This window comes from Erythrolamprus reginae, chromosome 5, assembly GCF_031021105.1.
Source record: "Erythrolamprus reginae isolate rEryReg1 chromosome 5, rEryReg1.hap1, whole genome shotgun sequence".
NCBI classification, from domain to species: Eukaryota; Metazoa; Chordata; class Lepidosauria; order Squamata; family Dipsadidae; genus Erythrolamprus; species Erythrolamprus reginae.
This window is the reverse complement of record NC_091954.1, coordinates 70382024-70397452: the sequence shown is the minus strand read 5'-3', so window position 1 is coordinate 70397452 and position 15429 is coordinate 70382024. Positions and strand designations below refer to the sequence as shown.

At 38.2% G+C, this 15429-nt stretch overlaps 1 protein-coding gene across 1 annotated transcript in view; it reads left to right on the top strand.

Annotated features, from left to right (window-relative positions):
- The window catches only part of UGGT1 (UDP-glucose glycoprotein glucosyltransferase 1), a 67064-nt gene that overhangs the window by 13977 nt on the left and 37658 nt on the right, over positions 1 to 15429 (top strand). Inside the window, 10 exon segments of the mRNA XM_070753001.1 lie at positions 764 to 842; positions 2124 to 2224; positions 3482 to 3581; positions 4837 to 4897; positions 8460 to 8551; positions 8675 to 8825; positions 9278 to 9397; positions 10064 to 10149; positions 11665 to 11800; positions 14260 to 14391. Of these exon segments, the coding sequence (XP_070609102.1) occupies positions 764 to 842; positions 2124 to 2224; positions 3482 to 3581; positions 4837 to 4897; positions 8460 to 8551; positions 8675 to 8825; positions 9278 to 9397; positions 10064 to 10149; positions 11665 to 11800; positions 14260 to 14391 (1058 nt within the window).

Genomic DNA, 15429 nt, shown 5'->3' with positions numbered 1-15429 from the left:
ATATTCCTTCCCCTAGGCCATTACAAGTTATGCATGGTATGTTTGTGTGTCTGTTTGGTTTTTTATAATAAGGGTTTTTAGTTGTTTTATTAAATTGGATTGTTACATGTTGTTTTACCATTGTTGTTAGCCGCCCCGAGTCTGCGGAGAGGGGCGGCATACAAATCCAATAAATAAATAAATAAATAAACAAACAAACAAACAAATGCCACCGTCACAATGCAACACCACTAGGCTAGATCAAGGAACGTTTGCCAAACCAGACAGTTATAAAGGCGCAAATGACAAACTCAGAAATGCATTTGTAGAATTATTGTATGAGCAGTTCCTAGGGCAGTCTGAGTTTTCTGAATTGGTGTAGGAACAGCATTCTTTGCTGTGCTTTTTGCACAAATGACTTAAATAAGTGACTTATTTCAATTAAGATAAGGGTTTTCAAGATCAGTGTCCTTTGTAAGTCCATAAATATGATGGGGTTGATGAGACAGCATAAAGCAGAACAATCAAGGTGGTGGGGATAATTGGAAATTGCCACCCAATTAGAATGTGGCCTTGATATCAGGATATTAAATACAAAATCAAGATCAGTAATATGAAATTCTTAAGAATGGGGGGAATGATCATTATATTTTAAAAAGTGATTATCCTCATATTAAAAAAATAGAAATGACTTGCTTTTGTCCTAGCATGTCTTCGCTGTTATTAACTGTTTCCTATCTATTAGAATAACTTTATAATTTATATGTTGTTCATATTTTTGTAGGTACAGATATAAATTCAACAGTAATAGGTGACAGTGACCCAATTGACGAGGTGCAAGGATTTCTGTTTGGAAAATTAAGGTATGTCATTGTATATATGGATAAGCCTGCTGAACTTCTTTTTTTTATATTTCTAAATCAAACATCCAAAAAGTGGCTTGCGGTTTTGTTTTTCTCAAACTAAAACCTATAAGTGTTGGTTATGACCTATAAAGCCCTTCATGACATTGGACCAGAATATCTCCGGGACCGCCTTCTGCCGCACGAATCCCAGCAACCGGTTAGGTCCCACAGAGTTGGCCTTCTCCGGATCCCGTCGACTAAACAATGTCGTTTGGCGGGACCCAGGGGAAGAGCCTTCTCTGTGGCAGCCCCGGCCCTCTGGAACCAACTCCCCCAGAGATCAGAATTGCCCCCACCCTCCTTGCCTTTCGTAAACTTCTCAAAACCCACCTCTGCCGTCAGGCCTGGGGGAATTGAAATATCTTCCCCAGGCCTATATAATTTATGTATGGTGTGTTGTGTGCATGTTTTTTAAATTATGGGTTTTTAACTTCGTATTATTAGATTTGTATTGTACATTGTTTTTATCACTGCTGTGAGCCGCCCCGAGTCTACGGAGAGGGGCGGCATACAAATTTAATAAATAAATAAATAAAATAAATAAATAAGTGGAAAGGTAACCTATATTCATATTGACTAGGGCAGTGTTTTTCAACCAGTGTGCCGTGGCACACTAGTGTGCCGCGAGACATGGTCAGGTGTGCCGCGAAGCTCAGAGAGAGAAAGAAAACAAGAGAGAGAGAAAGAGAGAAAGAAAGAGCAAGAGAGAGAGAAAGCAAGCAAGAGAGAAAGAAAGCAAGAGAGAGAGAAAGAAAGCAAGAGAGAAAGAGAAAGAAAGCAAGAGAGAAAGAAAGCAAGAGAGAGAGAAAGAAAGCAAGAGAGAAAGAGAAAGCAAGCAAGAGAGAAAGAAAGCAATAGAGAGAAAGAGAACAAGAGAGAAAGAAAGCAAGAGAGAAAGAAAGCAAGAGAGAAAGAGAGGGAGGGAAGGTGGGGGAGAGAAAGACATAGAGGGAGGGAGGGAGGGAGAAAGAGCAAAGAGGAAAGAAGGAAGAGAGAAAGAAAGAGGGATGGGGAGAGAAAAGAAGAGGGAGAGAGAAATAGAGCGAAAGGGAGGAAGAGAGAGAGAGAGAATTTTTTTGTCCAAACTTTTTTTAGCCACCCCCCCCCCCTCAATGTGCCCCATGGTTTTGTAAATGTAAAAAATGTACCGCAGCTCAAAAAAGGTTGAAAATCACTGGACTAGGGCAGTGGTTTGTTTGATGATTGAGATTGATTGTCTGATGTTTTTTGCCCTTTCAGGCAATCGCATCCCCATTTGGAAGAAGAACTGAAAGAATTAAGAAAGCATCTTGTGGAAAGCACCAACGAAATGGCACCATTAAAAGTGTGGCAGTTACAAGGTAATCTGCCCTTTAATAGATTTGTCTCTTGGGTCTATGTTGGGCAAATCTGAAAAATATCCTCACTGTAAATTTGTGATCAGTTGTTTGATCACAAATTGATGACATCTTTGCTCTGGAAGCAATTCTGTAACTTCAGCACAAAGTATTCTTGTGACAACAAAATTATTCATACATATATGTTGGAAAGGGATGCAAGATTTGTTTCTTCTACATACTGAAACTTTGCAGGAACTCAAAGGCCAGCAGATATTGGTAGATGTGTGAAACCATCTTAATATGCATTTAGAATATGCTAAAATGGTGTAAAACTTTTGACAATAGCTTGTTCGAAGCTATTGGAAAATGCAAATAAGAGCATGGATTATATAGGAATAGAAACAAATACAGTATGTTTGTGATGTGTGGGTGTAGGCATGCAGGTGTTTTATAAGGTAAAAAAAGAACTTCAGGGCCAAGATGTTTTTTAACATTATTAGCTAATTTTGACAATTGTCATTTCTTTCTATTAAGGTATTCAAGAAGGTGTCTATACTCCAATTGATAAAAAGTTTATTTGATTGCTTGTGAAGTTTGTTCTTCTATAAGAGAACATTCTGTGATCATAGTTCAATAAAAACAACTTCAAAGCACTTATCTATTAATTTGTACCCAATTGGGATTAGGCAGAAAATCAGAAAATCCTTAGACAGAAAATCCATAGAAAGATGGAGAACATCACAGAATTTTTCCTTTACATCCACATTAGTACTTTATAATATATAATATTGTTCATTGTGTTGTATAAGAAAATATTATTTTACTGAAAGAGTAGTAAATCCTTGGAACAAACTTCCAGCAGACGTGGTTGGTAAATCCACAGTAACTGAATTTAAACATGTCTGGGATAAACATATATCCATTGTAAGATAAAATACAGGAAATAGTATAAGGGCAGACTAGATGGACCATGAGGTCTTTTTCTGCCGTCAGTCTTCTATGTTTCTATGTGTTTATCCAAATATGTTTAAGAATATAATTTAAGCAGGTATTAGTATGCTTGTAAAATTGGGTAATATCTTTACTTTTGGTGACTTTTGTGAGATAAAATTACAAAGCTCAAGATTTTTTTAAGTACTTAAAAAAGTGAAATGATTAATGTACTAGCTTGATAGAGTGAAAGTCCCCAAGCATGGGTCCATCAACCATACGAACATCACTTAAATGTTTGATTTAAAAGAATTAACTTTTGATTGAACCAATTATTTTCATTTATAGATTTAAGTTTCCAAACTGCTGCTCGTATTCTGGCTGCTCCCACAATAGATGCTTTGACAGTTATGAAAGATCTGAGTCAAAATTTTCCTACAAAGGCTAGGTAATTATTCTTATTACTCTTAAGTATATATATATATATCCTTATGTGTCCAATTGCACTTGTCCAATAAAGAATTCTATTCTATTCTATTCTATTCTATATAAATAATATGAGTTAAGGAAACAGAGAAGAGTCTTCATTGTAATATGTGAAAAAACATTTGTGAACAGTATCGGAATTTCCCTTTGGCAATCTATCCATTTCTATTTGATCAGTCCACCACCCTATGTGTATGATGGGCCCTTATGGGCTTAAGAGGGAGCTTGGGGTTGTTCCTAGGATCATTGTACATGGTTCTGCCAAGACCTTAGTTGCTGCTTGGAATGAGAGGGTGACAATAGCTTTGAACTGGATTACACCTATTGCTTGGATTCAGAAAAGCTCTCATATTTGCAGAGGAACTCTGGGTGATGAAGCAGTATAAAACATGCCTAGAGCTTTGCTGAAAGAAAACAAAGAATAAACTTGATTCAGTGCAGATAAAAGCCTTTCTTAGAATTTTCCATCCTTATTGTGTCTGGAGAGAGCCAGCCAGGAACCTTTTTAGGATAGTCCATTCCCTTGGGGATAATCAGGAGAAATTATTTCCTTCAGTAATTTCTGTTTCCTCCCTTCGTAATGAAGAATCAGAAATTTGGTTGAGTCCATGTATTGCAGTTTTGTAGGAGAGTAGTTAGGCTTGCCTTGGAAGATATGGCTGTTTGCTTCCTCTTAAAGAAGCCATTGCAGGACTCAATGGATCTAGATCAAGGGTGTCAAACTTAATTTCATTGAGGGCTGCATCAGGGTTGTGTTTGACCTCGGGGCGCTGGGGTGGCCACCTCAGTGTCATTTGTGTTGGGAGTGCCTGTGGTGGCCCAAGTGATCTGCCAGAGAAAACAGGCTCCAAAACTCTGTTTTTAGCTATAATGGCCTCCTGTAACCCTCTGCCAGTGAAAACAGAGTTCGGGGTGGCCGCGGGCTGGTCCTTCACTGTTTCCAGGGTGGCCCATGGGCCAGATGTAAGCACCCCACAGACCAGATCTGGGTCCCGGGCCTTGAGTTTGACACCCCTGATCTAGATCGTTTTTATCCAGTTTCCAACTTTCCCGTTTTAAGAAAGATTGTTGACATGAGCTCACCGTTTCAGAGGACTCCTGGGGAGGATTGGATTATCTGGGCCTCTTTTACTTAGATGCACTTGTCAGTAAGCTTAATTTAGTAAAAGAAAACTGAAATGGGAGAATGATTTAATGGAATATTTGGATTTTTGTAGGGCAATAACAAAGACAGCTGTTCCTTCAGTACTGAGGTCAGAAATTGAAGAGAACCAAAAGGTAAGAGCATGAACGTAGGGATATATTCATAGTTAAGTGGGAATATGTCCTAATCAGTCATTAACGTAAACTAGTAATCTGTTTGTATACACTACAGTATTTATTGCCAAATTCCTGCTCTCCCTTTCTGTCGAGGCCACTTTTTATACTGCTAAATACATTCAAACTTTTCAGAACAGATTGTACTAATAAAATGCTTACTACATTTTGTATTTTTTAAATTTCTGCAAGCTTGTTCAGATTTTTTAAAAAGCAGAATAATTGCAGATTATCTCTTTTCACACAAAAATATTGCTCACTGACATCAAATAGCAGTTTAACTTTTTCTAATACATCGATATGAATTTGAGCATTTGTAATGTAAAAGCTTTTTGTCCCAGTATTATGGTATATAAATTCTAAATGTTAAATAAAAGTAAAATGAAAACATTTTGATTCCTTTTCCAAGAAATGCCAATTAAAAATATCTCAAACTTATAAATAAAAACTTTTTTTTCCTGAAATGATGGTTTTCATTGATAAACTCTTGCAAGACTTTGGACATTTTGCATGTTAACTTAGTAATCAGGTTTTGTCAGAGTACCTTGTCTTACAAACTTAATTGGTTCCGGGACGAGGTTCTTAAGGTGAAAAGTTTGTAAAACGAAACAATGTTTCCCATAGGAATCAATGGAAAAGCGATTAATGCATCAAGCCCAAAATTCACCCCTTTTGCAAGCCGAAGTGCCCGTTTTTGCGCTGCTGGGATTCCCCTGAGGCTCCCCTCCATGGGAAACCCCACCTCCGAACTTCTGTGTTTTTGTGATGCTGCAGGGAAATCCCAGAATCACAAAAACGAGTGCTTCGCTGGCAATGGAAGTCCGGAGGTGGTGTTTCCCAGTGAAGGGAGCATCAGTGAAATAAAAGCATCACAAAAACACCGAAGTCCTTGAAACCCCACCTCCGGACCTCTGTGTTTTTGTGATGCTGCAATTTCACTGAGGCTCCCCTCGCTGGGAAACTCCACCTCCAGACTTCCATTGCCAGCGAAGCGCCCGTTTTTGCGTTGCTGGGATTCCCCTGCTGGGATTCCTCTGCAGCATCACAAAAAGTCTGGAGGTGGGGTTTCCCATGGAGGGGAGCCTCAGGGGAATCCCAGCAGCGCAAAAACGGGTGCTTAGCTGGCAATGGAAGTCCAGAGGCGGGGCATCCCAGCGGCGGCGGTGGGTTTGTAAGGTGAAAATAGGTTGTAAGAAGAGGCAAAAAAATCTTAAACCCCGGGTTTGTATCTCAAAAAGTTTGTATGACGAGGCGTTTGTAAAACAAGGTATCACTGTATGTTGAAGTGTACATGCTGATTTCAGTTTATGTGAGCAATAATATGATTACCTGAGGAGGAGAAGGGAGAAAGAACTAATGATAGAGAGGCCATGGGCAAATTTTGTCTCTGGTGAATGAACATTTATTTGTTTATACCGCTATAGCTAAAATCTGCAGAAACAAATAATATTGTTTCTTTCTTCGGCTGTAAACAAACTTGGTTTCTGCATTGTTGTTAGTTCTAAGTGCTCAGAAATATTGAGCCAAACTATTCATAACTAGTTCAGTTCTAAATATTTCCTTGGAAATAAACATTAAAAATTATCCATTAGAAACCTACGGTATGCAAAATGAAAGCTAGAAGATTTAGACATTTTTAAAATCTGTGTTATGAGTAGGTTTTTCTATTAGGTCATAATACAGAAATTGATGTTACATTTGTGCCTTTAAATAAATTCCCCATTTCTGTAAAAATGTATGGTTCAATATGAACTGTTACAGGATTAATTCAATACAGATCTAATTGCAGAATAAATACTATGAGCCCCTTTCCATCTATATATTTATAATCTGCGTCTTCAAACCAAGGCTATCTTTTCTCTGACAACTGCTGCCTAATATTTGTTTCATTTTTTTGTCCTGTCATTGTGGGAACACAGACTGTGAAAAATACTCAGGGACAAAACTATTTAATGAGCTCTCAAGAGTGCTATTCTAGGAATAGAATTACTCCAGAGGAATTGGATTGTCATAACACTAAGCAAATAAATGATGGGATAAACTTAAGATAACCTGACGTCTGACCAAAATGGAACAGTCATTTATGATTGGGGACATTCCCTTTCACTTACTTTAAATCAGCATCCACCCAAACTGGTACCATCCAGATAGACTGGGACTGTAGCTCTTAAAATTCCAAGTCAGGTGGCAGAAATATTGCTTTTTTTTTCTTGCCTGCTTTGAAAAGATGAAATATTATGGCCAAGTTCACTATTTTAGCTGATTTAGCATACATATATTATTTATCTGTGATGACTGTAACTGTTCAACTTAGATTTAATTCGGCCATCATATTAGATGTTGCCATCCATGAAGGCTTTTGTATAGAACACCTTATCTTCATTCTTTTCCGTCGATCACTTTGCAATCATTAAGGCCATTCGACTGTTAGTAGTCATAGATCCTAAAGCTATTTGTTATTTCTTCCCTTTTTAAAAACTACACTAAATCTCTACTCTGGTTCTATTTATGTCAAATAAATATACATATTTATTTTTGTGACACTGTATTTAAAACTAAAAAAAAAAGTTTTTTAAAAAGTTTAAATAAAAGTTTTATTTATCCTATATTTTGGAGTATAATACGCACGGCAGTATAAGACACACCTTGGGGAGGAAAATTGGGGGGGGGGGGGGATCTGCACATTATTTTATCCCGTGGTTAGGGCTTTAAAAAACCCTTATTCAGAGAGAGTAACAATGAAAGAGCCAGCAAGCCATCAAGAGCTGGGAAGATTGTTGACACCTCATTAGGGCGGGGAAAAAGCTTAGAAAAAGCTACATTCAGAGTACAAGACATACCCAAATTTTCAGCATCTTTTAGAGAGGAAAAAGGTGCCTCTTGTGCTCAGAAAAATACCGTATATACCTGTGGATAAGTAGGTAAATGATCTGTAGCCTTCTCCAATCTGGAACCTTGCAAATACAGTACAGTATGTATTAAAACTGTACTTGGAGAATACCAGGTTTGAAAAGGCTGAATTGAATCTTCTTTCATCTTACTTTTACATGGGCATATAAATTGAAATCTTACAAATAATACATAGCAAAGAGGGAGTAGTTATCATGTTCTTTGCAAAATGGTAACCTCTTGATTCTAAAGTGAATCAGATCAACTGTTCGCTTAAAGTGAAAATCAACTTGTGATTATTATGACTCACCACAGACAGCAAGTCTATGGTTATTTCAAAATGTATCCTCCTACTGTTTCTGCATAAAGTCCAACCATTCACTATAATCACTGCTGGTATAGCATATTGTTATTTTATTAAATAGTAGGAAAATAGGCAAAATGAATTAACTCAAAATGAGAAAGTTAGACCAATCAAACTCAAATCCCTCAGTATGAATGAGAATTGCATGTAAATGTATATGCATGAACAATTTGACATCTTTACGGGTGAACAGTTTGAGAAAACTATATAAAAACAGCCAATTTCATTTCTTCAAATTATATTAATGGATTTCTTACATTCTTTTTCCAGTACTTCAAAGGGACTTTAGGTTTACAATTGGGAGATTCGGCCCTATTCATCAATGGACTGCATATAGATCTAGACACACAGGATATATTTAGGTATGAACTCTACAGTATTTTCCTTCTTGTTTAGAATTCAGTATTATAATAATGCTAAAAGGCTGGAGTACAACAGTAGCCATGTTTTCAAATTTAATGTGATCTGATTTGTGATTTTTCTAGCTTATTTGATGTCCTGAGGAATGAAGCTCGTGTTATGGAAGGGTTGCATAGTTTAGGAATTGTTGGGCATTCCATGCACAATGTGCTGAAGCTGAACATCCAACCATCTGACTCTGACTATGCTGTAGATATCAGAAGCAGCGCAATTTCAGTAAGTATATGCTCTGTCTACATTATGGTGATGCAATGACTTCATTGGTATTGCTAGGAGAATTAGAATAAAGTCTTTCTGCAGAGAATTTGCGCCTTAGCAAAGAAGCTCTAAGAGTGGACAACTTTGCTCTATGTTTGCTATAGGGAATATTAAGACAGAAATACTGGGAGAATAACGCTGTTTCAAAATATTATAATATTACATATTCAATTGTATTTATTCACACCAAAAATTTGCATTTAATATTTACTGCATTTCATTGTTTCATTTAAGTGTAATCTCTAAACATGATATTTAGGTAAATGGCAAAATTTAGCTCACTTTTCTCTAACTTAATAACTTCCAATTGTACTGACCTATAATGGCCATGCTAATAGGAATATGCCGTTGTGCTTAAAGGATTTGCTTAGAAAAGATAGTCTTAATCTTGGGAATTTGTTCTTTTTTAGTGGATCAATAATCTTGAAATTGACAGCAAATATAATTCCTGGCCTTCCAGTATCCAAGAACTGCTTCGTCCTACTTTCCCTGGTGTGATCCGACAAATAAGAAAAAACTTCCATAATTTTGTGAGTCATGTTAGTCTACACTAACTGTATTCTAAATATCCAGGATAAGATGGGTTTATATTTGCTTATCCTGTGCTTTCTAATAGGACATTTGGATCAGATATTTCAATTTTATTCTGGGTGTTCATTGAAGTCTTGAGGCTGATTATAATTTTAAAAGATGACATTCTTTAATGAATCACCTGGCAAATTTAAGAGAATAGTCCACCCAATATTATGTTATGAAGTCAGATAAAACAAATGTCTACATTTGTTCATTTGCTTTTATGAAATATGTAGCTGAAAGGAGAAGATTTTTCTGCATTTAGTTGATTATAGCTTTCTTACCCAAACTAGGAATAATAGTAAACTAGCTTTAGAAACTGCAATTGTTATGTTATCTCATTTTAATTCTATCCAGAGTTCATTGTTCTAGCTGTCAGGACAAATCCTTGTCTACAAGGAACAGTATATGTTAGAATGCTAAAGATATAATTATTAGACAATTGAAGCCCTAATTTAAAAAACTTTGGAATCTGGCCACACTTGGACACAATTATATATTAGGCAGAACATCTTTTAAATTTTATATTGTGATTCGTTTACTTTTGCTAGACCTAATTGTACATTGTATTCTTTCAGAAATATTGAATGAAATTCACATTCCTAATTTTGTTATACTTTCAGGTGCTTCTCCTAAATGCATCCCATGAGAGTACAGCAGAATTGCTAGGTGTGGCTGAAATGTTCCTGTCGAACCATATACCACTGAGGTAAAATTGCAGCTTTTTCCATTCAGAACTTTTATGTTTATTTTTGAAGTTCGACTACTGTAACGCTCTCTACATGGGGATACCTCTGAAAAGTGTTCGGAAACTTCAGATCGTGCAAAATGAAGCTGCGAGAGCAATCATGGACTTTCCCAAGTATGCCCATGTTTCACCAACACTCCGCAGTCTGCATTGGTTGCCAATCAGTTTCCGGTCACAATTCAAAGTGTTGGTTATGATCTATAAAGCCCTTCATGGCATCGTACCAGAATATTTCCGGGACCGCCTTCTGCTGCACAAATCCCAGCGACCGGTTAGGTCCCAGAGAGTTGGCCTTCTCCGGGTTCCGTCGACTAAACAATGTCGTTTGGCGGGACCCAGGGGAAGAGCCTTCTCTGTGGCAGCCCCGGCCCTCTGGAACCAACTCCCCCCAGAGATCAGAATTGTCCCCACCCTCCTTGCCTTTCGTAAACTTCTCAAAACCCACCTCTGCCGTCAGGCATGGGGGAATTGAAATATCTTCCCCAGGCCTATATAATTTATGTATGGTGTGTTGTGTGCATGTTTTTTAAATTATGGGTTTTTAACTTCGTATTATTAGATTTGTATTGTACATTGTTTCTATCACTGCTGTGAGCCGCCCCGAGTCTACGGAGAGGGGCGGCATACAAATTTAATAAAATAAACAAACAAATAAATATTCTCGTCTATTCCCCCTTTTGATCCTGAGAAAAGAAAAAAATTCAGGATGTTGAAAGTCCCATTAGTATACATGCAATCTTCCCACGTCCTTTTCCTAGCCTTCTGGGAAAATTGAAATAAAGCTCTTTTGAGTTTGTTGAGCAATAGCAATAGCATTTAGACTTATATACCTCTTCATAGTGCTTTTACAGACCTCTCTAAGCGGTTTACAGAATCAGCATATTGCCCCCAACAATCTGGGTCCTCATTTTACCCACCTCAAAGGATGAGAAGGCTGAGTCTTCTTGAGCCGGTGGTGAGATGTGAACTGCTGAACTACAGCGAGCAGTTAGCTGAAATAGCCTGCAGTGCTGCACTCTAACCATTGTGCCACCCTGGCTCTCATATAAATGAGAATTATATATTTGTATATATCAGAACATATTATTTATATATGCCAGAACATTTTCCCATGCCTCATTATTTCTGTGTGTTGGGTTTTTTTTTTATTGCACTAGCACATGATTTAGTCTGTCTGCAAAGTTATCTATCATGTTTAAGAACATTTATGTTTATTTTTGAAGTTGAGTAATATTCTCATTGTTCCAAATTTTAGCTGTATATAACTTTCAGAGTGCTTATCATATTTAATAATAGCAGAAATTAAGGGGTTTGTTTATGCTTGGTAGATCCATTATGATTTCCATTCTCCTGGTTGCAGATAAGGAATGGACAGAATCTGCATTTACCAAAATGATGGACGTTGCCATTGAATCATGTACTGATAGTGTTCATGCTTTCAATTTTTGAATATGGTTTAATACGTCTTTTGAATAGGATTGGCCTGGTCTTTGTAGTTGATAATTCCGAAGATGTTGATGGGTTACAAGATGCTGGAGTTGCTCTCCTTCGAGCATATAATTACGTGGCACAGGAAGTAGACACAAATTATGCATTTCAGACAATTATATCTGTGAGTAATCTGTCACATATAAATGTAAATATATTTCAAATATTTTGACCCTTGGTTGTGATGATGTGAAGAGACACCCAGGTTATCTCTTTAGTATTATTGGGTTTGCTTATTCATTATAATCAAATTTGTATGGCTCCTCATCTCATTGGAAAGTGACTTTGGGCAGTGTACAATAATCTTAAAGAGTTAAAGTCAGTTTGTTCCTAAAGCCTATTTGTTTCTGAAAAGACTTCCTTCTGAAAAGGGAAAGCATCTTCAGGATAAACTAGACTGCCTATGATTTATCTAAGTAAAAGAAATCTAATACAGTGGTACCTCATCATACGAACTTAATTGGTTCCAGGAGGAGGTTCGTAAGGTGAAAAGTTCGTAAGATGAAACAATGTTTCTCATAGGAATCAATGTAAAAGCAAATAATGCGTGCAAATCCTTCAGGAAAATCCCAAACTTTAGAAGGGAGGCGAACAGAGGGCAGGGAGGAGCAGCTAAAGGGGGCGGGTGGAAGAAGCAAGGCTAGGCTAAAGGGTGAGTGGGAAGGAAGAAAGGCAAGGGGGGCGCCCGTCCCTTTTCTTTCTTCAAAAGACACTGTTTCAGTGCCTTTGCAAGCACCTTGTTCTCTGCAAATATTTTCCTCCCCCAAGCTGCCCCTCCCTCCTCCCTTTTCTTTCTTCAAATGACACCCTTTCAGTGCCTTTGCAAGCATGTTGTTCTCTGCAAAATCTTTCCTACTCCAAGCAGCCCCTCCCTTTTCTTTCTTCAAAAAAAAAGGGGGGGGGAAACCCCTTCATCCCAGCAGCAGCTGCTTGGGTTCGTAAGGTGAAAATAGTTCGGAAGAAGAGGCAAAAAAATCTTAAACACCGGGTTTGTATCTTGAAAAGTTCGTTAGAAGAGGCGTTCGTAAGATGAGGTACCGCTGTATTACCTAATACATCTTCATTTCTCCTTCTCATTTCTCTTTCTCTTTCCCTTTCTACTCTCTTTTCTCTTTCCTTTATTGCTGTTATATCTATGCTATGAGAAGTTAGCTATCTCGTAGAGAAGACATTTTACAGAAGGGAATGTTTCCATCTCTCCTACCTTTAATGATGTTTATTTTCACAAATGATTCCCTTCTAAAGGCCCATTTAAGTTAAATTAACTTTGTTATCCCTTCATGAGGTCATATTAGATATACTAGACATTATCTTCAGGGAAAGTTCAGAAGGAAAAATTGTTTCATCAATAAGAACTTATAAGGATTTTAACAAGACCAGTGTTTAATGCATTTTAAAATGTATTTTGTGTGATAGATTAATTTTGAAGGTTACATAATCTTCCAATAAATCAGGTAATAAATGTATTGTGTTCCTATACAAATCATGAGCATATTTGTAAGGTTAAAAATACAGTGGTACCTCGGTTCTCGAACACCTTGGTTTTCGTACATTTCGGATACCGAACAAAATTTTCTGTAAAAATTTGCTTCGGTATCCGAACAAAAATTCAGATACTGAACAGAAAATTTGTTTACTATCCGAAATGTGCGACCAGGGCAGCTTTGCAAAGCAGCTGCCACAAGATCTGAGGGGACGGGGTGAGACGGAATGGGAGTCAGGATCTGACATGCCTCTCCTGGCCGCCCTCTTAACAGCCTCCCAGTCTCTACCGTCTAACTGCTCCAAGCTGCAGGAAGGGTAGGGCTGGCTGCAATACCGGCAGATTCGGGGGGCTCCTTTCCTCAGTAGTTCAGTTTGTTACCTCCAGGCAGCTGCACCAACTTTTTTCTTCCCGGCGGCGGCAGCTCCGGCGGCTTCCCTTTATCATGTGACGTTCCCGACGCTGCTGCTCCTCGAAGGGAAGCTGCCGCCATTGCCGCCACTGGGAAATAAAAAGTTGGTGCAGCTGCCTGGAGGTAACAAACTGAACCGCTGAGGAAAGGAGCCCCCCCCAAATTGCTGGTATTGCAGCCAGCCCTACCCTTCCTGCATCTTGGAGCAGTTAGACGGTAGAGACTGGGAAGCTGTTAAGAGGGTGGCCAGGAGGGGCATGTCGGATCCCGACTCCCATTCCCTCTCACCCCATCCCCTCAGATCTTTATCCCATGGGAAATAGAGGAAATAGATTTAATTGGCTCCCAGCAAGTCAGTGGGCTGGGAACCAATTAAATCCATTTCCTTTATTTCCTATGGGATAAATTAATTTGGTTCTCGACCAAATCGGTTCTCGACCACAATTCCGGAACGAATTGTGGTCGAGAACTGAGGTACCACTGTATATAGTACTTCTACACTGTCTTGTGTACATTATTGGGAGAAAGGTGCGGGACTGAAAAAGCACTAGAAAAAACAAAGCACTAGCCTTCATGGCCAGTTTTGAACTAGTTTGGAGAAATAGAAACAGTGATGCCAAGTAGCTGTTCCAGGAAAGACGTTTCAGTAATATTCTGAAGATTGCGTATTTCATATTTCCCATTACAGATGTATAATAAAGTGAATGCAGGCGAGAAATTGAAGGTGGAACATGTAATTAGTGTTCTTGAAAAACAGTATCCCTATGTAGAAGTAAACAGCATCTTAGGAATTGATTCTGCCTATGATCAAAATAGGAAGGTAAGGAATTCATATTATTACGTATTTATATGTTTTAACATCAGTATATAAAGCATACATATACTTTGAATATATAAAGCAATAACTTTTATATGCCTGTGGTACAGTGGTGAAATCAAAACTTTTTTTACCACCTGTTCTGTGGCCGTGGCTTGGTGGGCATGACTTGGTGGGTGTGGCAGGAGAAGGATACTGCAAAATCTCCATTCACATCCCACTACAAGGAAAGGATGCTGCAAAATTCTCATTCATATCCCATTCTGGGGCCAGCCAGAGGCGATATTTGCCGGTTCTCTGCACTACTCAAAATTTCCGCTACCGGTTCTCCGAACTATTGAAAATTTCCGCTATTTACTTATTTTATTTTATTTATTTATTTAATTTGACTTCTATGCCACTCAATCCCAATGGGACTCAGGGATCACTACTGGTTCTCCAGAACCTGCTAAATTTCATCCCTGCTGAGATAGCATCCAAAATGAAAGTTAGTAAAATAATTTCTATAAAATTATAGATACTTAGTGAAGTGTTGTACATACTCCTGGTCAGTTGGAGGATGATGAAGATATTGAGGACTTGGATTCAGATAGTGTTTATGAATTAGTGGGGGGCCGGGGTTACAGGTAGTGGAACAGGTGGGAGGCCAGCCACAGGATGGGGCTATGAGTTCAGGATCTAGCGAGGGAGAATCAGATGCTCGCTGGGTTAACCCTAAATTCAGAAGGGCCCAAAAACGTAGAGAACAGGTGTCTGGAAGAAGATATTAAGGAGAGGAATGGGTTAAATACTGTAGTGATGTATTTGGCACGTCAGGGGGTAAGTGGAGAAGAAGGATGGAGCTTCAACGTTGCCGAAGGGAAAATGGATGTGTTTTTGCCGTTTCTGCTGTTTTTCAAAGTCATGCTGTTAGGAAAATAAATCTTGTTAAGTGGAGCAGGAAAAGGAATGTGAGGAATGCAGCTAAGAGCAATAATGGACCGAGTGCCTGCATGAAATATGTTTGAATTCCAGAAGAGCAGAGAAATAAATGGAGTTTCT